Source organism: Triticum aestivum, chromosome 2A (assembly GCF_018294505.1).
Source record: "Triticum aestivum cultivar Chinese Spring chromosome 2A, IWGSC CS RefSeq v2.1, whole genome shotgun sequence".
NCBI classification, from domain to species: Eukaryota; Viridiplantae; Streptophyta; class Magnoliopsida; order Poales; family Poaceae; genus Triticum; species Triticum aestivum.
In genome coordinates this window covers 21,926,363-21,949,604 of record NC_057797.1, presented here as the reverse complement: position 1 = coordinate 21,949,604, position 23,242 = coordinate 21,926,363, and the positions used below count along the sequence as shown (strand labels likewise).

The following is a 23,242-nucleotide window of genomic DNA, read 5'->3' as shown; positions in this document are numbered from 1 at the left end:
AATCTCGGGCGAGTAACATACCGATGACAAAGGGAACAACGTATGTTGTTATGCGGTTTGACTGATAAAGATCTTCATAGAAAATGTGGGAACCAATATGAGCATCCAGGTTCCGCTATTGGTTATTGACTGGAGACGTGTCTCGGTCATGTCTACATAGTTCTCGAACGCGTAGGATCCGCACGCTTAAAGTTCGGTGATGATCGGTATTGTGAGTTTTTGTGTTTTGATGTACCGAAGGTAGTTCGGAGTCCCGGATATGATCACGGACATGAAGAGGAGTCTCGAAACGGTTGAGACGTAAAGATCGATACCATGTTCGGACACCGGAAGTGTTTCGGGAGATTTCGGACATTTACCGGAGTACCAGGGGGTTACCGGAACCCCCCGGGGAGTTAATTGGGCCTCATGGGCCCTAGTGGGAGAATAGGAGGGTAGGCCAAGGGCAGCCGCGCCCCCCCTCCCCCTCTAGTCCGAATTGGACAAGGAGGGGGTGGGGGCGGCGCCCCCCTTTCCTTCTCTTCCTCTCTCTCTTCCTTGCCTTCTCCTACTCCAACAAGGAAAGGAGCAGTCCTACTCCCGGTGGGAGTAGGACTCCCCCCTTGGCGCGCCCTCCTCCTGACCGGCCGCCTCCCCCCATGCTCCTTTATATACGGGGGTAGGGGGGCACCTCTAGAGACACAAGTTGATATGTTGATCTCTCCCAGCCGTGTGCGGCGCCCCCTCCACCATATTCCACCTCGGTCATATCGTAGCGGTGCTTAGGCGAAGCCCTACGTCGGTAGCAACATCATCACCATCATCACGCCGTCGTGCTGACGGAACTCTCCCGTGAAGCTTTGCTGAATCGGAGTTCGCGGGACGTCATCGAGCTGAACGTGTGCTGAACTCAGAGGTGCCGTACATTCGGTACTTGGATCGGTTGGATCGTGAATACGTACGACTACGTCAACCGCGTTGCCATAACGCTCCAGCTTACGGTCTACGAGGGTACGTGGACAACACTCTCCCGCTCGTTGCAATGCATCACCATGATCTTGTGTGTGCGTAGGATTTTTTTTGAAATTACTACGTTCCCCAAATGCGATCCCATATACTTGTGGGTTATCAGGGGACGGGACAGGACGGTCCGCCAAATCTAGACAAATCTTGAGGAAAATGGAGGTTGGACAAGAAGGTTGGAGAGGAGAAAGTTTAAGTGTGGCTCGGGCATTTCAGCGAACACCTCGTGTGGATAGGAGGTGAGCTAGAGCAACACACACCTCTCCAACGGCGGCCCGAGAAAACAGAGCAGTGGCTCTGTTCGCCGGCAGGGGCGGTGGTATATATAGGCTTCTCTTTAGTCCCGGTTGGTTGCTATAACCGGGACTAAAGGTTCTTTAGTCCCGGTTATAGCCACCAACCGGGACTAAAGGTGTTGGGCGAGGAGCAAGGCCCATTGGTCTCGGTTCGTGTCTGGAACTGGGACCAAAGGGGTCAGATGAACCGGGACCAATGGCCCCCGAGGCCCGGCCGGCACCCTGGTGTCCTTAACCGGGACTGATATGCACCCTTTGGTCCCGACTCGTGAGTGAACCGGGATTAATGCACTTATCTTGGCCTCAACCAAAGCCCTGTTTTCTACTAGTGACATGATGTTTAGGCTAGTCCTGAACCCCCTTTTTAGTAGTGAATTCCCGCTTAATTTGAAACCCAAAGTTTGGAATATCATCCGAGAGAACCTCCAACCCCATGCCACACTTGACATCTTTCCTGAGCAACACCTACTCTAGCTAACTTATGCGCGACAATATTAGCAGAACGCCTAACCCACCGCAGAAAGTTTTTTGCCGGATTCATGATCATGTGCACCACCGCCTGGCTATCGAGTTCGATAGGGATCTTGTGCACATTCTCCTCCATCGCCAACTGAAGCATCTTTTTGCCTGCCCAAATCTCGACTATCTGAGGATGATCAAAGTGTGGAAAATAGTGGCAAGCTCTGGCCAGAAACGCTGCATTGTGATCCCGCAAAACCTTAGCCCGTATTTCTAGGCCCTTTTTCTTTGACATTTTTATGGAACTCCGGATTATCCCATATATAGCTCGATCTTTCACCTAATAACGTTCATTTTTACAGGGAACAAAATAAAGTAGGGGATTTACAAACATTTACATTTATTAGTCATCTGTGGGGAAATCAAAGTGACAATACAAAAAATATATCTGAGAATATCCAGTTTAAATAAGAGTAAAGTCTACTCCTTAGTCCAGCTTGATGACAAATTGACTGTTGCTTTATCCTTTGACCTCGATATTTTTATTCTACAATCAACATATGTTACATGTCAAAACTGGACATATTTCTGTATTCATTTTGTATATTTGATATACTAAGTACATTCCTAGGCATTTAATGCGTTAAGTACATTTCTAGGCTTTTTTTCTTGCCCATATTTTCCCGGGGTTTAAAGGGCAGAGCCCCCTGCTTGAAAAGTAAAACAAAAAAAAAACGTGTTTGCCGAGGGCTTTTGAAGAGACACTCTGCAAAGTGTCGAACATGCCATCCCACGGTTCGTGCCTCTCAACCGTTGGGTTCTCTAAGAGCCACCGCGTTGATTTTACCGGTTTGGAGATCTCTTCCTCGCCAAAAAAAAAACATCACCCAGCTCCGATTCCAAGCTTCATGTTTTTCATGGCAGTCTCTAGATCAACCACTGTCCTTCCTTTTCTTCTGCTGGTTGCTGATCCACCCTGTCCAGCAGATGAAGAGGCCGCCCGCCGCCTAACTAAGACAACATTGTCAAGGCCGGTGTTGTCCCCCTGGTCAGCCCAAACACAGCGACGCTGGGGGAGGGGAGGGGGGGGGGGGGGGGCGGTGGGTAGGAAGAAACTCAACGTCGACAAGGAGTCGCCGGAGTAAGAAACTCTAGTCACCTACGGTAGTTTTATGTTCCCTACACACAACTCATAACTGAGGCAAATAGACAAGCCCATCCTACGAGTAATGCTAGACACGCGAGGGGTTATCCTTCATGTATTCTTTTGCAGATTCAAGTATTTTTTTAAATATTCATGTCTTTCAAACCCCAACTTCAAATTTAGCATGCTAAATATGAAAATCGCCCAGAAAATTTTGTAGATTCTAATTACAATGTTATCCTTCATGTTAATTATTTTTAAAATTATTTTTATGTTGCACCCTTAATTGGTACTTTCCTTTTTCTATTAAGGACATGGATGTTTCTTACTCCTTTTTTTATATGTTGCTTATTACCAGATTTTCATCCATCATTTGGTTCGTCCATTTGCACATAAAATAAAAAATAAAATAAAATATTTTCACAATTTTAAAAAATGTTTGCAAATAGTATAAGATGTTCATGAATTCAAAAAAATATTCATGATTTTGGAAAATGTTAAAAACTTTGAAAAAGTGTTCATAAATTTTAAATATGTTCATGCTTTCAAATATGTGCACGAGTTTTAAAAAATGATCATAATTTTAAAAATTGTTCATGGTTCCACGAAATTGAAAGTGATAGTGTATCTCGATGATGCAACAAAATGTGGCCATGGCCGTTGAAGATTATGAAAAAAAATTCTGTCGTTGCAACGCACGGGCTCTTTTGCCAGTAGAAACAAAGAGAACAATGCCCAGTGGCCGAACAGGTCCTGCTGCCCCACGTCCGATATTCCAAATATGTAGCCAAGATTTTCTCAAAGGAAAAAAGCAGCCAAAAAGCCAACGCACGAACCTTGACGCTCTAAATCATACGGCCGGCATTTTGTTTTTTGTGAGAATAACTTTCAACCTATTCATTAATTGTCAAGGTGGTAAATTGACTAACACAACGGACTCAGTTTTAGCAACACCGCAAAAATAACATTCATATATGATAGACAAAGGTAACATCCACAACTTACAATTATTTGTCTAAAATGGGATGGATACTAGGAATACCATTTGTTACACGCTGAATTTGGAATAGGAATAGGAGGGGAATACAAATAAAATGGTCCAGCGGCGGCACACGTACGCTGCTCGGCATTTTGCACCATCGTCACTTCGATCGTGACGTGCAGACATGAAAGCGTCCCTTTCTCAAGGCCACTTGCATTGCATCATGCTGCATCTGATTCTTAAGGCCTCACCTTGCCGATCCTGAGGAAGATGGGGTACCTCACCGTCTTGACCTCCTCGCGGTCGCCGCCCCACGCGTCGGCGAAGTCCAGCACAGTCTCGGCGTCGAGCAGCTCGACGCCATTGTCCTTGGCGGTCTGGTACGCGGACCAGGACTTGATGTAGGTGAAGTAGTCGTCGAGGTTCATGCATCGCTCCGTGGAGAACTCGAAGGGGCCCGTGTGGGTCTCGCCGTCGACGGGGTCGAAGGGGAAGTCGGCGCTGCGGTACTCGTCGTCGACCATCTTCCGGTTGGGCGCCCAGTGGGGCTGCGAGCCGTCGTAGAGGCGCCAGAAGACGGCGTCGACGGCGGCCCCCATGCGGGGCTCCGTGTAGCACCATGCGGCGAGGACGCCGTGCGGGCGCAGGAGGGAGCGGACCTGCGCGTAGAAGCGCGGCAGGTCGAGCCAGTGGAAGGCCTGCGCCACGGTGACCACGTCAACCGAGCCCGGCGGCGCGACGGCCGCGTGGATGCCGTCGAGCGGCAGGTCCGCCGGGGTGTGGGCGTAGCGCACGTTGGGGAGCTCCCGCGCGTAGCCCAGCTGCTGCGCGCTCGTGTCCGTGCCCACCACGTTCTTGTACAGCTTCGCCAGCTACATGCATTGCAGCCACACACACACGAGACCAGGACAAGTCAGTTGCTGTACAACAAAGTGTATCTGAATTCCACTAGAAATTGCTGATGTTGAATGCAAGAAAAACGATTGGAGGTAGTGAGATAGTAAGATTCCAACTAGCTAGCTAAAAAGGGGATGCTGATCGAGTGGTCGAAACGAACCAGGAAGCTCAGAATGGGTCCATGGAAAGGGACGTCGGCATAAAAAGGCACATATATGGTGATTGTAAATTTCTCGAGACTAGTCAATCAAAGATTTAAAGAGTCAAAATCTATACACTAAAAAAATGCTTTTCTACCGTGGCTTCGCTATGGAGAAAGCAAAGATGAAGAGAAACTCATGGACGGGAGCGGCAGGGATGGAGGGAGGTCGGACTTTTTTTTTTTTTGACAACTCGGAGGGAGGTCGGACTTGGGGAGGGAGACTCACCGAGACTGCGGCCTGGCCGCTGCCGGTGCCGACGTCCCACGCGAGGTCGTGGCGGGCCGTCTTGGACGCGATGAAGTGGAAGAGCTCCGCCGGGTAGTCCGGCCGCGCCGCCGCGTAGTGCTTCGCCTGCTTCAGGAACAGATTCGCCATCTTTCTCTCTCTCGCTCGCTCACTCGTGCGCTCGCGTGTGTTCGTTGGCTGTGGGCTGAACCGAGGAGATGGATGCTTGTTTTTCTATGATATGATGATACTTTCTGTGCACTGCACGTACTTTATAGAGAGCTTCGGCGTGGACGTGCTTTCATGGAAAATACGTGCCATGCTTTCTTCCCAAGCTATCTGCTGTTGAATGGTTCCTCCTCACTCCTCACTGGCTCCGGTTGGTTGGAGCGTCGTGGAGAAATAGGACAAGTTCGCTCGCACGTGTCTTGTGTTCGCTCGCACGTGTCTTGTGTTGTCACAGGAAAGTTCCTGCGAACTTCCTCTTGGTTTCTCCTCGGATACGCCCCGCCCTGGCCCAGTCTTTTTTCCTCCCACTCGTTGCATTGCGGCCCAGGCAAACTCTTGCTATCTCTCACCGAATCACATCCGCGCCGCCGCTGCATCCTTTTCTCCGGCTCCACGGAAGTCCAAATTGCTCCCTAAATTTACCCTTAAGAGTTTTTCCTTTTCTTTTTGCGGGTGAAAATTTATCCTAGAGTTCACAACTCTAAATTTTTATGTAGTTCAACCGCAAAACATTTATCCTTTCATAGCACACTTTCATCTCACTTTATAATTAAAGCAAGCACCATATTCACACAAGAAATAGAAGTGCATGAAGAGAAAATAGGTCTAATGAGACAACAAGACAAACATGCCCACAAACACAAGAAAAATGGTGATGCAATACTCCTTGGAGCTAAGGGCTCAACGGCTGGTGGGTGAAGCGACTTGGCAGCCTGCCACTCGAAGATCATCAATCACGCCGCCTAGCTGATCCTTGTCCGTTGCCTACATAGTGGGTACCGTTGCTGCTGCAAGAAAGCCAAAATCTTAAACATAGAGTCAGAAATATGGCGCAGCAGAAAGATCCACTAGATAACCATTTTGTTACGCGTAGTCCACATGGTCCATGTCATTGTCACAAACATTAACCAGACGAGGCACCTCCTCCTACCGGTGCAGTTGCGGCCTCAGACTGCAAGAGCACTGCTAGGTGTGGGGCCCGCCACCTGGCTTCTAGTGATTCAAATACAAAGCTCCATAAGACGCGGGAATGAAAAATAAATAATTTGTGGGTCCCAAATTCGGGAACCATGCAAAGGGGGCAAGGGCCATCGTCGGGCCCATGCCGCTTTGCCACCTCCAATCAGGGAGACATTCGTGCATCTAGACACCGGGATACCGATACCCCCTCGTCCTTATGAAGGTACATATCATCCGATTTCGACATATGCTACCTTGGGCACCCATTGACCACCTGCCAGAAAAAGTATGGTAGATCCTTATGAAGGAGCTATGCACTCCTTCTGGCAGAATGTATTGACCCCATCATATACATGGCGAGGCTACAGAGGTAGAGTCGATGAGCATGAATTTTGTCGCCTTGAGGAGAACCTTCTATTGCTCTGCCCTGGCCTTGGCCTGCCCCATGGGCGGGCCAAAGTATCATATCGAGGTCCTAGACAACTTACAATTAAGGTTGTATACGATTCGCTGCTGGTCCTCGGGGGCTACTACCCCATGAGCACTACCTCGATTTTATCAAAGTTAATTTCGAGGCCCCACATGGCCTCAAAGCCGACATGTGGGAACTTGAGATTGATGATTGCAAGATCTGACCGATCCACCAGGATCATGGTGTTGTCCGCATACTGTAGCTAGCTAGATCACATCACCTCTAGGGATAATATGTCCAACCACACCTAAGACATGTTCAGCTATCTTGGCCATCTCCAAAATAGCCATGAGAGAGTCTACCACAAGGTTATAGAAGAGGGAGAGATAGGGCCCCCCTGCCTCACCCTACGCAAATAGATAATGCAAGGGCCTAATTCCCCATTAATGTTGATAGCGTCGCTAATCATGATGATCTGCATGATCCAACAACAACAACAATGATGACGGAGCCCCCTCTACTCAAGAACCTTGTGGAGTAAAGAGCAGTCCAAGCGTTCATAAGTCCTCTGAAACCCTACCTACGTAACACAACCCTCTGTCACTTAACCTTAACCTCTTGAACAATATCATGAAGCACCATAATCCCATCAACAACATATCATCTTCATCCCGCTGGCACTGAATAAACCGCCCCTTCAGGAAGGTGACTTGGTAAGGATATCTAATAGTTTTTTAGGTGATCTTCATTTCACGTAGTTCAATAATTTTTGTAATAAATCTCCTCAGAATGCAAGATCTCGGCGAAGAAAAACTACGCGATAAATACGATGGAGGTCCAGTGGGTATAAGTAGTGTTGCAACCAAAGGAGGGCACAATGGGAGACCTAGGACTCACAAATGCTCTGCTGGAGCACGCTAGCACGCTGGGCGCATGTAGGGTGGGTGTCCAGTTGTTGTGAGCTTCCCCTTGGCCTGGCCCTATGTTGTGTTTGCTCTGACATCCTAAAAACTTTTGGATTTTTCCATATTCTTTGAGGTATGTAAATATTTTCTTTTCCAGAAATATAAAAACCAGCAGCAAACATGAACTAGCACGGTGCATGGAATAACAGTTTAGTTCATGAAATTCTTCAAAAACACTGCGTGCTTTTTCCAACCGGGTTAAATAGGAAATTTCCCAATGAACGCCCTCACACATTCAAGTCATCGACCCAACACGCTGACACAACGGCCCAGAAAATGACCCAATGTCAACAAACAACTGGCTAGACTAGACGTTACGCACTACATAGGGGCCAGGCAGGTGTGGAGAACGAAACAAGCGAGCAACCGACATGTTATTACCCAACGAGTTAAACAAGAACCAGTCCCCCTCCCAGCCAACACCAACCACCAACCAAAGCACATGGGTCCTAAGGGCTTCTCCACCTCCGACCCTCAAACTGGCGGTATCCGTTTGGACACAGTTGTCCGGACCCTGCAAGCCATCCAACCCTGACCACCATCGGTCCGTGGAGCAGTCCGGACCACAGTTTCCCGCAAAAGTCAAAACAAACTAGAAGGGGGGTGGGGGCTTTGCCGGAGTCCGGTCACGAACCACGTAGGACTCCGACACCACCGGCCCACCAAAAACTGTGGCGGAGCCCGCGCTTTTCTAGCTGGCGGCACTATTTTTGTGGCAAAATCCCCCACTCTTCTTCCATCCATGCGCCCTCCATCAAATTCCTTCCTTTTACCCCACTCTCTTATTCACTCTTGCCGCCGACACATGGACCCGGAGGAGACCCTACCAGAGATGGAGGCGGTGGAGGATCTGAACATCACGCTCGCCCGGAAGATCAACTCGGCGACGTGGCAAAATTGTCGCATCAAAGCGAAGGCAAAGGCGGAAACGCTAGGAGGCAGAAGGCCGACGGAGGGTGTGTTGGTGGCAGACAAGGCAACGGGCGTGCTGGTTGCGGATGCGGTGGAGGTCGGGGCCAGTGTCAGGGGGCCCACCTCCCCCGCCGACCATGCAGCCGCCGCCATGGCCGAAACATTACAATAGTGTATACTACTATGCGGCCAAGCAGTTGGGTAGGCAGTGTCCAGCATCCCCCGTTGTGTCATTCATCATCAACGTCAACACGGTGCTACTGTGTTTCTCTGAGTGTTCATCTTTGTCACTTGTCCGAATGACGGGCATGAAGCAGATGAGTGCCCACACGTTGTTCGCTAGTATGCCAAAAGCGGGAGAGGCAGTGCACGACCGAGCGGGTAGGGAGATCTATGAGACCATCCACGAGGGAGTGTGGAGGTGGAGGTTCCTATGAGGACGGGCAGGTAGATGACTCAAAGTCCACCCAATCCGGCACCTACAACCAGCCGGGCATATAGAGGTACACCCAGTCTGGCACCTACACCCAGCAAGACACGTAGCAGCTGGACTACACCCAACAAGGCACGTAGCAGCTGGATTACACCTAGCTAGGCTCAGACACACAACAACACAGTACTAGGGAAAAGCCTAGCAGTAGCGCGAGATTTTGGCCTACCAGTAGCGCGGGTGGCAGCGCTACTCATACGCGAGCTACAACTAAAGGTTACCCACGCTACTGCTATATCCACTTAGTAATAGCGCTTCCTGGAAAGGGCGCTACTGGAAATTACTAGTAGCGCTTATCGCAGCCCGCGCTACTACTATTATTCCGTAGTATATTTCTTTTTTATTTCATGTTGTATTCATACACCCTTATAGAAGTTTCCATACAACAACAATTTAGAGATTGTTTTTACATCATAATGAGTTATTACATCACTGGGGGAAAAGAACCGTGGACTGGTTTCAAGTGGATGGACATCCACTTGAAACTAATCCGCGGTTCTTTCACCCAATGATATAATAAATATCATCATCATCGTCATCATATCATTTACAACTTATCATCATAATACATCATTGTCATATAACACCTCCTCATGACCATCATTTTCATCAATGAGACATCATATAGCAAGTTGGTTACTAGTCATAATCATAACTCCTCCTCATCATCATCAACTCGAACACATTGTACCACATAATAACACATTGTACCTAGGACCTACTTCTCTCTCATAGGACCTACTACCTTCTCTTAGGTAAAATAGCATAAAACAAGATACGCCCTGACTCTCCATTATGGAGAATGGAGATTATCCTGTCTCCAATTCTTGCTCTTCGCACTATGTTGCTTCCAAGTAGCTCCCTACGATTGACCATACATTTTTTTCCAATCTTTGATTGTCATGTCTTCATCGGTTTTAGAAATCTGATATGGACAGGAGTGATTCGTAGGATGACCTGGCCGTATGTTCAAAACATCAGGGCGACCTTTCTGAAACATCAGATGAGGCACACAATCCTTCGGGATTTTCTATTGAAAAACATAGTAATAACTTCGTAGTTAGCTATGTAGTTCAGTTTTAGAAGAATTTATGCAAAAGGTGCATGGATGTCGCAATAGTAAAAAATCTTACCAATGCATCTCCATGGATGTTACGTAGTTCAACACATGCACTAGTGACGCGTATTGAGCATAATGTGGAGTAGTTTGATAATAGATATTGTAATTCTCAAGATCGGTAATAAATGAGATCAGATGATTTTTCTCCTGATAAGTTAATTTTGAGCCATCGGTGTAGTAGGTTCTGTCTACCATCTTCCGCACATTCTTTGAAGAATGAAAAAGTTGTCAACTATTTTGAAATAAACATTATAAATTACTTAATAACTATGTTTGAGAAACTCACATAGCAGTAGAATTGGAAGCGTATCAACAAGGACCCAAATGTCCATATTGTCTTGGGCGATGTCAGGATCACCAAGATCCATGGTGACAAGCATATGGTCATGAAAATCATACATCTTGCAAAGTGCTTCCCAATTCGAGCAACCAAAATGGGTTACACTCTCAGAATTCTACAGATTTACTTCAAAATCCATACCATCCTCTCCAATACACTTTTTTCCATACTTTCATGATCTTCAAAATCCATCCTGTCCAAGACATAACATCTTGCATGGCATGGGATAACCTAGTCGAATTGTAAAAGACGAAAATTACACGTTGAAGTAGTTGAAGTCGTGCTTAATTACGATAAAAAACACTTGTCGTCATTACGTACCGTTTCAACATTGAAGGTCTCCTGGAGCTTAAAGTTGAAGCTCCGACTTTCGTCCATGTGAGGCCTGTCGCACTGACCTCGGTCGTCGTTGCACCAGTCGCACTCCCCCGGGAGACATTCATCGTCCGATGACGACATTTCCTATGTTCATAATTCAAAGATTAAACTTGTACAATTAAATATATGTACTACAAAAACTAAATTAGATCATTATTATTCATCGCGGGTTGACTATCGGTCTACCGAGTCTTTTCTTGAAAACTCTCAGCTCACGTGGTGTATATATTCGACCATCGGTGATGGTCGCTCCTCCCTTCATCCCCGAGTGCATTACACCAAAATGTCTAGCTCACGGGAACGAACGAGAAGCGACCCCTGTCGGTATCAAAACCGGCGGATCTCGGGTAGGGGGTCCCGAATCGTGCGTCTAGGATCGATGGTAACAGGAGATGGGGGACATGATATTTACCCAGGTTCGGGCCCTCTCTATGGAGGTAATACCCTACTTCCTGCTTGATTGATCTTGATGAATATGAATATTACAAGAGTTAATCTACCATGAGATCATAATAGCTAAACCCTAGAAGTCTAGCCTATATGACTAATGAATATATCCTTTCCGGACTAACCCCTCCGGTTTATATAAACACAGGGGAATCAAGGGTTACATAGAGTCGGTTACATAAGAAGGAATCTTCATAGTCAGTCGCCAAGCTCGCCCTCCACGCCAAGGAGAGTCCAATCCGGACACGGGTACAGTCTTCGGCCTTCATGTCTTCACAGCCCATCAGTCCGGCCCATTGGACAATAGACCAGACGCTGGAGGACCCCTTAGTCCAGGACTCCCTTAGTAGCCCCCGAACTAGTCTTCAATACCGAGGTGTTCGGCACACAAATTGTCTTCGGCATTGCAAGGCGGGTTCCTCCTTTAATGATCTCCAAGTAATGTATTCGGCCATCGATTCAATGTCGATCCCCTCGGCTTCCACGCGTTAAATAACTTCGCCTTCCACGTGTCGAGCGAAGGCGGAAGGTCAGGGTATTTTTACAGATAACACCCCGTCCATGCAAGGAAGAGCGCCTATTAAAGAGATTGGATCCTAGATCCATTTGGCACCACGTAGAGGAAATCCCCGGAAACTGTTTAGGAGAAACCATTCCAGCATGGCTAGTGCCCCCAGCTCCTCCACCCATTCCAGCCCAGAGAAAGGCGAGTGGGAGAGGTGTTTAGTGTCCCACAGTCAATTGACGAAGTTGCAGACGTAGGGATTTCTTCCCCCCGCAGATCTAGTTCCTGTTCGAGCGGGGCTAGATCCCTTCAATGGTGAGACTCAGGCAGAGGAATTTCCCAATCCATCCGGGGGAGAGCGAGTATGTTTCATCCCCTACCTGCTAAGGGGCCTTGGATTTCCCATCAATCCGTTCCTCCGAGGGCTTCTGGAATACTATGGCCTCCAGTTGCACAACTTCACCCCTGCCTCCATTCTGCACATTGCGGGTTATGTCGCTTTATGCGAATTATTCCTAGGCATCGAGGCTCATTTCGAGCTGTGGAGGAAGTTGTTCTTTCTTGTCCTGCGTAATCACGAGGAGTCAATATTTGAAGTGGGCGGAGCCGAAGTATGGCGTATCGCCGATACCGGATATCTGTCCGGCACACCAAGGAAGGCACCCGAAGAATGGCCTTCCGAATGGTTCTATATCGAGGATGTCGCGCTTCCTGACCCAGTTCGAAAGGGTCTTCCCGAATTTGCGAGCGTTCCGCTGAAGAAACGCCACAGTTGGCGTCCCCGGAGCCTTGAAGAGGATGACAGCACAGAAGTTCGCCAGCTCATGAGCAAGATAAAGATGCCCGCTACAATAATCGAGGTAATGGTGACCTCCATAGTGCGGGGGGTTCAGCCGCTGCAATACAGAGGGCTGCCATGTGGCACTATAACAGAGAGGATGACGCCTCCCGCTATGGCCGGAAGGGTCCGGTTACCCCGTCGCTCTCGCCAAAATATTGGCCGAGCTGTTTAAAGGGCAGGAGGAGGAGTTTCTTCGCATTAAGTGCAGAGATGGGTATTCTATGTATGATCCTCCCAGTTGGGTAAGCCTCAACCCCTCTGTTCCACTCATTCCACATCCGGATTACTTTCGATAAATCTTAAGTCTGTTTGTTATGGCGGAAGGTCACCGAAGGACGTCATAGTCCTGCCCCACAGTCGGAGATCCACAACCGGGAGCTAGATCCTGGGTTTGAAGAGGATCCGGATATATTCGAGGTGCTTGCGGAGGGAGTGTTTTACCAGACAAGCTATGACGGCACATAAGTGGCCAACACCACCGACTACCCTGGCCTTCTTTCTGCTTCACATGTAAATAATCAAGACACACCCTCTCTAAAAGAGTTCTCTTATTCTGCCTCACCCACCACACTGTATCGTGCTTCACAGGGGAGACATTCGGCGATTCCGAAGAGATCGACTCCCGCGCCGGGTAAACCTTCAAAGAGGAAGACGGGTGAAGACACAACCAGACCTTCATTAGGAAGGTACAGATAAACATGCTTTTCAGCAGCCGCATCCGACTGTGACTCGTGTGTTTGTTTGGTTACAGGAAGAAGGTGCGCCGAACTGTGTACGGGGGCCCGGTCGGTGGTGTTCCCGACAACCGGGATTTATATCCAATCGGGGAGACTGGGGCCTGTGCAGGAACAGCGCCGGACTGCCCTTCGGCCGAGAGTTCGGAAAATATGTCCGTCACCAACTCGGAGGTAGAGAGTGCCATGAACCATCTGCACTACACGGCTGTCCTACGAGACTCCAAGTTCTCGGAGGAGGCTTTTAATGCCTTTAGCTCGGGCGACACATACATCCGAGCTGCCCGAGATGGGCTTAGAAGAGCCACGAAGCAGTATCTGACAGATGTGCATGTATGTTTTATTTGTCAAAAAAAGGACAACCATATACCCGTAGCCCCCGAGACTAAAAGCAGTTGGCACAACTGATTTAAGGATCGTTGTACGACCAGGTACTTACAGAGAAGAATTGCTTGCTAGCCCAAGAGCTGGAGCAGTGCCGGGCGCAGCTAAATGCTGCTACTACCGAACTGGAAAACGTCAAGAAGTCGTCTTCTGGTAATGTTCCCCTCCACCGAGGAACAATAATTGTGTACCAATTGTGCTAATGCTGCTGCTGATCGCATAAAAGGGTCGTCTGATCAACTTGAAGAGAAGCTGAAGATCGCCCAAGAGGGAGAAAAAGAGGCGAAAAGGCAACACGCCGCAGGCGAGCGTGTGCTGACCCGCGTCAGAGACGAGAAAAACAAGCTACAGGAATCCAACACTACATTGGGTGAAGAGTTGAAAGATGTTCAAGCCCAGCTAGCCGATTCCGTGAAGGAGAACAAGAAGTTGCGGGGCGGCATCTTCGGTATGTGTCCGAACTATTTTTTAAGTAGTTCAGAGATAAATGGGACTGATATAGTCATGTTTGCAGGTATATTGACGGACCGTCCTGAAGAGGAGGTGTCCGGTTCATCGAGTGATCTGCTGCAATGACTGTCGCAAGTTCACGAGCATGCCCGATTGGCCATGCGGAGCGTTTCCAAGGCCTTATGGCCATCCGCCTCCCCTCCAGGAAGTATGGAGGAGCTCGTAGAGCTGTTCAAGGGAGCGCGGCGGCGTATCCGACTATGGAAGATATCGTCCTGCCGAGAGGGTGCACGAGAGGCCTGGGCCATGGTGAAAACGCGATATACCAAGCTGGATCCAAATCACATGGCCCGGGTTGGACCGTTAGGGTCGAATGGGGAAGAAATTCCCGTTAGTTTAGTATATGACCAAGTAGAGGTGGCCGCTAAATATTCCCAACAGGATTGTAAGTTAGACTGCGTGTTGGAAGGTGTAGAGGAGGAAGTGTTCGAGCCCAAGTGACTGTGTACTTTCCTCATTATGTGGAACTGATACGTCTCCAACGTATCTTTAATTTTTGATTGTTCCATGCTATTATATTATTTGTTTTGGATGTTTATGGGCTTTATTAAACACTTCTATATTACTTTTGGGACTAACCTATTGACCCAGAGCCCAGTGCCAGTTTCTGTTTTTCCCTTGTTTCAGTGTTTCGAAGAAAAGGAATATCAAACGGAGTCGAAACGGAATGAAACCTTCTGGAGAAATTATTTTTAGAAGGAAAGCGACCCGGGAGACTTGGAGTCCACGTCAAGAAAGTAACGAGGAAGGCACGAGGTAGGGGGGCACGCCCACCCCCTGGGCGCGCCCTCCACCCTCGTGGGCCCCTCGTGGCTCCCCTGACGTACTTCTTCCTCCTATATATACCCATGTACCCTAAAACCTTCATAGAACAGAATAGATCGGGAGTTCCGCCGCCACAAGCCTCTGTAGCCACCAAAATTCAAACGGGACCCTGTTCCGGCACCCTGCCGGAGGAGGGAACCCTCACCGGTGGCCATCTTCATCATCCCGGCACTCTCCAGGACGAGGAAGGAGTAGTTCACCCTCGGGGCTGAGGGTATGTACTAGTAGCTATGTGTTTGATCCTCTATCTCTCTCTCGTGTTCTTGATTTGGCACGATCTTGATGTATCGCGAGCTTTGCTATTATAGTTGGATCTTATGTTGCTTCTCCCCCTCTTCTCTCTTGTAATGGATTGAGTTTCCCCTTAGAAGTATGTAATGGATTGAGTTTCCCCTGTGAAGTAATCTTATCGGATTGAGTCTTTGATGACTTGAGAACACTTGATGTATGTCTTGCCATGCGTATCTGTGGTGACAATGGGATATCACGTGATTCACTTGATGTATGTCTTGGTGATCAACTTGCGGGTTCCGCCCATGAACCTATGCATAGGGGTCGGCACATGTTTTCGTCTTGATTCTCCGGTAGAAACTTTGGGGCACTATTTGAAGTACTTTGTGTTGGTTTGAATAGATGAATCTAAGATTGTGTGATGCATATCATATAATCATACCCACGGATACTTGAGGTGACATTGGAGTATCTAGGTGACATTAGGGTTTTGGTTGATTTGTATCTTAAGGTGTTATTCTAGTATGAACTCTAGGGCTATTTGTGACACTTATAGGAATAGCCCAATGGATTGATTGGAAAGAATAACTTTGAGGTGGTTTCGTACCCTACCATAATCTCTTCGTTTGTTCTCCGCTATTAGTGTCTTTGGAGTGACTCTTTGTTGCATGTTGAGGGATAGTTATATGATCCAACTATGTTATTATTGTTGAGAGAACTTGCACTAGTGAAAGTATGAACCCTAGGCCTTGTTTCCTATCATTGCAATACCGTTAACGCTCACTTTTACCGCTCGCTACCTTGCTGTTTTTATATTTTCATATTACAAAAACCTATATCTACCATCCATATTGCACTTGTATAACCATCTCTTCGCCGAACTAGTGCACCTATACAATCTACCGTTGTATTGGGTGTGTTGGGGACACAAGAGACTCTTTGTTATTTGGTTGCAGGGTTGTTTGAGAGAGACCCTCTTCATCCCACGCCTCCCACGGATTGATAAACCTTAGGTCATCCACTTGAGGGAAATTTGCTACTGTCCTACAAACATCTGCACTTGGAGGCCCAACAACGTCTACAAGGAGAAGGCTGCGTAGTAGACATCAAGCAGTTTCTGGCACCGTTGCCGGGGAGGTGAGTGCTTGCAGGTATATCTTTAGATCTTGCAATTGAATCTTTTTGTTTCTTGTTTTAGCACTAGTTTAGTTTATAAAAGAAAACTACAAAAAAATGGAATTGAGTTTACCTCATACGCTTCATCTTTTTAATATCTTTCGTGAGTATGAACCTTTGCTTAAACCTTTGCTTGTCCTCAAGCAATTCAGTTGAGAAATTGAAAGTGATAAAGAAAAACTTTTACAAACTTTGTTTTCTCTTGTTGTTGTAAATATGTAAAGCTAGAATTCAAGTTTTCAACAAAGATTATGAACTAACCATATTCACAATAACACTTAGGTCTCATGTTTACTCATATCAATGGCATAATCAACTAGCGAGCAATAATAATAAATCTCGGATGACAACACTTTCTCAAAACAATCATAATATGATATAACAAGATGGTATCTCGCTAGCCCTTTCTGAGACCGCAAAACATAAATGCAGAGCACCTCTGAAGATCAAGGACTGACTAAAGATTGTAATTATTGGTAAAAGAGATCTAGTCATAGTCATACTCAATGTAAACTAATGCTAATGAATGCAAATGACAGCGGTTCTCTCCGGATGGTGCTTTTTGATAAGAGGGTGATGACTCAACATAGAAGTAAATAGATAGGCCCTTCGCGGAGGCAAGTAGGGATTTGTAGAGGTGCGAGAGCTCGATTTTAAAGCAGAGATGAATAATATTTTGAGCGGCATACTTTCATTGTCAACATAACAACCAAGAGATCTTGATATCTTCCATGCTACACACATTATAGGCGGTTCCCAAACAAAATGGTAAAGTTTATACTATCCCACCACCAACAAGCATCAATCCACGGCTGGCCCGAAACAACGGGTGCCTCCAACTAACAACAGCCCTGGGGGAGTTTTGTTTGCAATTATTTTGATTTGATTTGAGCATGGGACTGGGCATCCCAGTGACCAGCCATTTTCTCGTGAGTGAGGAGCAGAATCCACTCCTCTTGAGAATAACCCGCCTAGTATGGAAGATATAGACATCCCTAGTTGATACATGAGCAGTTCGAGCATGCAAAACAAAATTTCATTTAAATGTTTAGAGTTTGGGACATACAAATTTACTTGGAACGGAGGGAAAATACCGCATATAGGAAGGTATGGTGGACTCATATGGAATAACTTTGGGGTTTAAGGAAGTGGATGCACAAGCAGTATTCCCGCTTAGTACATGTGAAGGCTAGAAAAAGACTGGGAAGCGACCAACTAGAGAGCGACAACAGTCATGAACATGCATTAAAATCAATAAACATTGAGTGCAAGCATGAGTGGGATATAATTCACTATGAACATAAATATCGTGGAGGCTATGTTGATTTTGTGTCAACTACATGCGTGAACATGTGCCAAGTCAAGTCACTCGAATCGTCCAAAGGTGGATACCACCCTATCATAATACATCACAACCATTTTAATAGCATGTTGACACGCAAGATAAACCATTATAAACTCCTAGTAAATTAAGCATGGCATAAGCAACTATAATCTCTAATTGTCATTGCAAACATGTTTCATACATAATAGGCTGAATCAAGAATGATGAACTAATCATACACTACTAGAAAAAGGGTTATAGATGGGATTGACACTAATGGCGCACCAGACAAGCGGTGCGCCATTAGTATATACTAATGGCACACCACCTTCTGATACACCATTAGAGTTGAAACTACTAATGGCGCACCTGGCCCAGGGTGCGCCATTAGTATCAAATTTTTTTTGAACTAGTGCGCCTGTCCAAACATACTAATGGCGCATCCAGACACAGTGCGCCATTACTAGTTGTAACTAGTAATGGCGCACCTATCGGAAAGTGCGCCACTAATGTTGTTTTTTTATTATATTTTTTATTCTTTTTTTTGCAAAACTACTAATGGCGCACTGTTCCACCGTGCACCATTACTAGTTTAAACTAGTAATGGCGCACTGTGGAACAGTGCGCCATTAGTATGTTTTTTTTGCAAAACTACTAATGGCGCACCACCAGAAGGTGCGCCATTAGTAACTTGGATTACTAATGGCGCATTTAGAGTTGGTGCGCCATTAGTAAGTGGGCAGCAACAAGATATTTTGGACAGCCTCTCCTACCCACACTCACTTTCTCCCCACTTCATTCTCTCCACCTCCTCCTTGTCTCGGGTGCCTCCTCTTTTTCACCTCGTTTCCACCATAGATTCATTCAAATTAAGTGGTTAAATTACCTTGTTTTGATAGGTAAGTCAGGGGGGAAGCTATATTTATGTTGTTCTCCCTACAACAATGTGCACATGCACTTTTTATGGCCTAGCTAGATCTATGTATGTTCGTGGTGTTGCATATGCTTGTGGTGTTGCATATGTGTTTGTGTTTGTAGGTGTACCCGTATTTGAAATGCGATAGTTGCCAATATTTTGCCGGAATGTTGATTCATTTCCGTTTCGGCGAGAATTTTGGCATTAAGCATTCTTTTTGGTCGTATTTTTAGGGAAAGTCATGCCAAATTTTTTCTTGGTTCTAAAATATCATTTTGCTCTACCCCGCAGGCGACCATGGTCCGCACGATGACCGAAGGCATCGTGAAGAGGTTTTTGAGGTCCGCGAAGGCCGAGATGCTTCAAAAGAACAAGACGGAGATAAGATGTCCGTGTCGAAGATGCAAGCTGAAGAGCCTTATTGCGGACCCGGATTCCGGGCAGGTGCGAGACCACCTGCTCTTGCGTGGTTTCATGGATGGCTATCGGTGGCAAGGTGATGAAGATGACTACGAAGTCGTCCATGGGGGCCGGGCAAGAAATGAGGAAGGGCAGCAAGACAACCACCGCGGCTCGGGCGCGCGAGAAGACGAAGAATCCCCAGGAGATGATCACGACGGTGATGCTGTACACAGTCATCATGTAGAAGATGCAGGACATGATGATGAGGAAGATGCCGGACCGGACGACGGGCATGATCATGAAGATGATGATGCCGGCGGAGCAGACGACGGTGGACCATCGATGGATCAACTTGAGTTAGACGCGGTTACTCCATTGTATGAAGGATGCAGGCCCGAGGATACCCACCTGAAAGTAACGCTCATGGCTCTGGAGACGAAGGTAAAACACAAAATGACCGACGCATGCTTCAATGAGAACATGTCATTCTGGCACGAACGTCTTCCCAAGGGGAACAAGTGCCCGACCAGTTTGGAGGAGGCGAAGAAAATCGTGTGTCCTCTAGATTTACCGCACGTGAAATACCATGTGTGCATGAACAATTGCATCATTTATCGGGACGAGCACGCGGAGTCTACCATATGTCCGGTGTGCAGCGTCACTCGATACAAGAAGAGGAAGAAAGCTCCTCGAAAAGTGGTGTGGTACTTTCCGATCACTCCTCGTCTGCAGCGGTATTTCACGGACCCTAAGGTAGCAAAGCTCCTGCGTTGGCACGCGGATAGGGAGGAGAAGAAGCCAGAAGATGACGCAAATGATCCGGAGATAGATAAAAAAGACAAGATGCTGAGTCACCCTAAGGATGCGAGCCAGTGGCAAGCGTTGAACTTCGAATACCCAGAATTTCGGAAGGATCCAAGGAACATCGTGCTGGGCGCGAGCACCGATGGAGTCAATCCGTTTGGCAGCCAGAGAAGCACACATAGCACCTGGCCTGTGTTTGTGTGGATGTACAACCTTCCCCCCTGGTTGTGCATGAAGAGGAAGTACATTCACATGATTATGCTAACTGAAGGGCCAAAACAACCAGGGAACGACATCAATCTGTATCTGGGGCTGCTGAAGGAGGAGCTAGACACACTGTGGAAAACGCCAGCCAATACGTGGGACGCCGCAGAGAAAGAATATTTCCCTATGAGAGCCGCACTGCTCACGACGGTGCACGACTATCTCGGTTACGGATATCTCGCGGGGCAGGTAGTCCACGGATTTTCTGGATGCGTAAGGTGCATGGATGACACAACGTATCGCCAGCTAGATAGAGATCCCGGGTCTTCGAAAACCGTGTTCATGGGACATCGAAGGTGGCTTCGCGACGATGACCCGTGGAGGAAACGCAAGGATCTGTTCGATGGTGAAACCGAACCCCGAAAACGCCCGTGTACGAGGATCGGCGAGGAAATAGACAAGCTGTTGAAAAGTTGGAAAGACTGCCCACTGCTGGGAAAGAAGCAAAAGGCGCCAGAGCCGGAAAAGAAGCGAAAGGCGCCAGAGCCGCTGCTGAAGGTATGGAAAACGAGGTCTGTTTTCTGGGACTTGCCGTACTGGAAGATCCACCGTGTGCCTCACAGCCTTGATGTCATGCATATCACGAAGAACGTGTGCTATAGTCTGCTTGGTACTCTGCTCAACATGCCAGAGAGGACCAAAGACGGGCCGAAAGCAAGGGCAGACTTGAAATCAATGGGCATCAGGCAGGAGCTTCACGCTATATATGATGATGATGATGATGATGATGATGATGATGATGATGATGATGATGATGATGATGATGATGATGATGATGATGATGATGATGATGATGAGGCGAAGCAGGACACAGAAAGTCGTCGCAAAGGCAAAAAGGCCAAGAAGACCGGAAATGACTACCCTCCCGCGTGCTTCACTCTTAGTCAGGAGGAGATCGAGCGGTTTTTCACCTGCCTCCTAGGAGTAAAACTTACTTACGGTTACGCGGGGAAGATAAGAAGATACCTAGACCCAGCGAAGCAGAAGTTCAGCGGGATGAAGTCTCACGACTGTCACGTGCTGATGACGCAGATACTTCCAGTTGCAATCCGTGGGATCATGTACGCGCACGTCCGTGAAACGCTGTTTGGCCTATGCAACTTTTTCGACGTCATCTCTCGGAAGTCGATTGGCATGAGGCAACCCAGAAGGCTACAGGAAGAGATCGTGGTGATACTATGCGAGCTTGAGATGTACTTCCCGCCCGCATTCTTCGACGTTATGGTGCATCTGCTGGTCCATATAGTGGAGGATATCATCCAACTCGGGCCGACGTTCCTGCACAGCATGATGCCGTTCGAAAGGATGAATGGTGTCATCAAAGGATACGTTCGCAACATGTCACGTCCAGAGGGAAGCATAGCCAGGGGCTTTCTGACCGAAGAGTGCGTCTCCTACTGCACGAATTATCTAGGCATCGAGAACCCCGTTGGTCTGCCCGTCAACAGGCACCTCGGCAGGCTCGCTGGATGGGGTCACCGTGAGGGTTGCCGCGAAATGCATGTCGACTTCGAGGGTCGAGTCGCCGACTTTGAAAGAGCAAACCTAGTCGCGCTACAACACATAGACGTGGTAAATCCTTGGGTGGTACAGCACAAAACCTTTATTAAGAAGACGTACAATGACCGAGGCCAACAGAGGAAGGACGGAGATATACTCAAAGAGCACAACTCATGTTTCACGCGTTGGTTCAAGCAGAAGCTACTGTCGTACCCTTTACATGAGGATTCTTCCGTGGAAGAACAACTCATATTCGCCTTGTCACAGGGCGCCGAGCACAACCTGATGACCTATGAGGCATACGATATCAACGGCTACACATTCTACACCGAGGCCAAGGACATGAAGAGCGATAGTTATCAGAACTCCAGGGTAACGATGGAATCCTACACTGGTAACGACAAGGACAGATACTGCGGAAGGATCGAGGAGATCTGGGAGCTGAGCTACGCTGGAGAGAAGGTCCCGATGTTCCATGTCAGATGGGCCAAAGAGCGTCCTAAAAGAAGACCGGTATTTCACCACCATGGTTATACCCGAAGCCAAATCCAAGACCGCAGGTGCAAACGTCACCGTGAAAAATGAGCCATGGGTACTGGCTTCCCAAGTGGACCAATGCTTCTTCATTACCGACCCGTCAAAGCCCAGTCATGTTGTCGTGAGGAGAGGCAAAAGGAAGATCATCAGAATGGATGGAGTAGCCAATGAGCAAGTGTCGGTGTCAAAACCGGCGGATCTCGGGTAGGGGGTCCCGAACTGTGCGTCAAGGTCGGATGGTAATAGGAGACAAGGGACACTTTATTTTACCCAGGTTCGGGCCCTCTCGATGGAGGTAAAACCCTACTCCTGCTAGATTAATATTGATGATATGGGTAGTACAAGAGTAGATCCACCACGAGATCAAGGAGGCTAAACCCTAGAAGCCAGCCTATGGGTATGATGATGAATAATGATGGTTGTCCTACGGACTACAACCCTCCGATTTATATAGACACCGGATAGGGTTAGGGTTACACAGAGTCGGTTACAATGGTAGGAGATCTTGAATATTCGCACGCCTAGCTTGCCTTCCACGCCAAGAAAAGATCCTTCCGGACACGGGACGAAGTCTTCAATCTTGTATCTTCATAGTCCTGGAGTCCGGCTGAGGGTATAGTCCCGCTATCCGAACACCCCCTAATCCAGGACTCCCTCAGTAGCCCCCGAACCAGGCTTCAATGACGACGGGTCCGGCGCGCAAATTGTCTTCGGCATTGCAAGGAGGGTTCCTCCTCCGAATCCTGTGTACCTGTACGAATAATACCTCGATTTCCGCAGCGCTCCTCGTCTTCTGCGCTCCAGAATCACCATCTTCCACGCGTCGAGC

At 47.7% G+C, this 23,242-nt stretch overlaps 1 protein-coding gene and 1 pseudogene across 1 annotated transcript; one reads left to right on the top strand and one right to left on the bottom strand.

Annotated features, from left to right (window-relative positions):
* Positions 1-23,242, top strand: part of LOC123191374 (uncharacterized) — a 96,287-nt pseudogene that overhangs the window by 51,151 nt on the left and 21,894 nt on the right.
* LOC123187136 (putative methyltransferase DDB_G0268948) lies at positions 3,844-5,558 on the bottom strand. The gene is made up of 2 exons (XM_044598912.1): positions 5,209-5,558; positions 3,844-4,755 (listed from the first exon to the last, which is right to left on the bottom strand). The coding sequence occupies exons 1-2, from the start codon at positions 5,356-5,358 to the stop codon at positions 4,123-4,125; spliced, it is 783 nt and encodes a 260-aa protein (XP_044454847.1). The 5' UTR covers positions 5,359-5,558; the 3' UTR covers positions 3,844-4,122.

Bases quoted from the DNA above. Each gene is read 5' to 3' on its own strand.
- LOC123187136 (XM_044598912.1), bottom strand. From the start codon at position 5,358: ATGGCGAATCTGTTCCTGAAGCAGGCGAAGCACTACGCGGCGGCGCGG. The intron at 4,756-5,208 runs GTGAGTCTCCCT...CAATGCATGTAG, and splicing joins GCGGCCAGGCCGCAGTCTCG to CTGGCGAAGCTGTACAAGAA.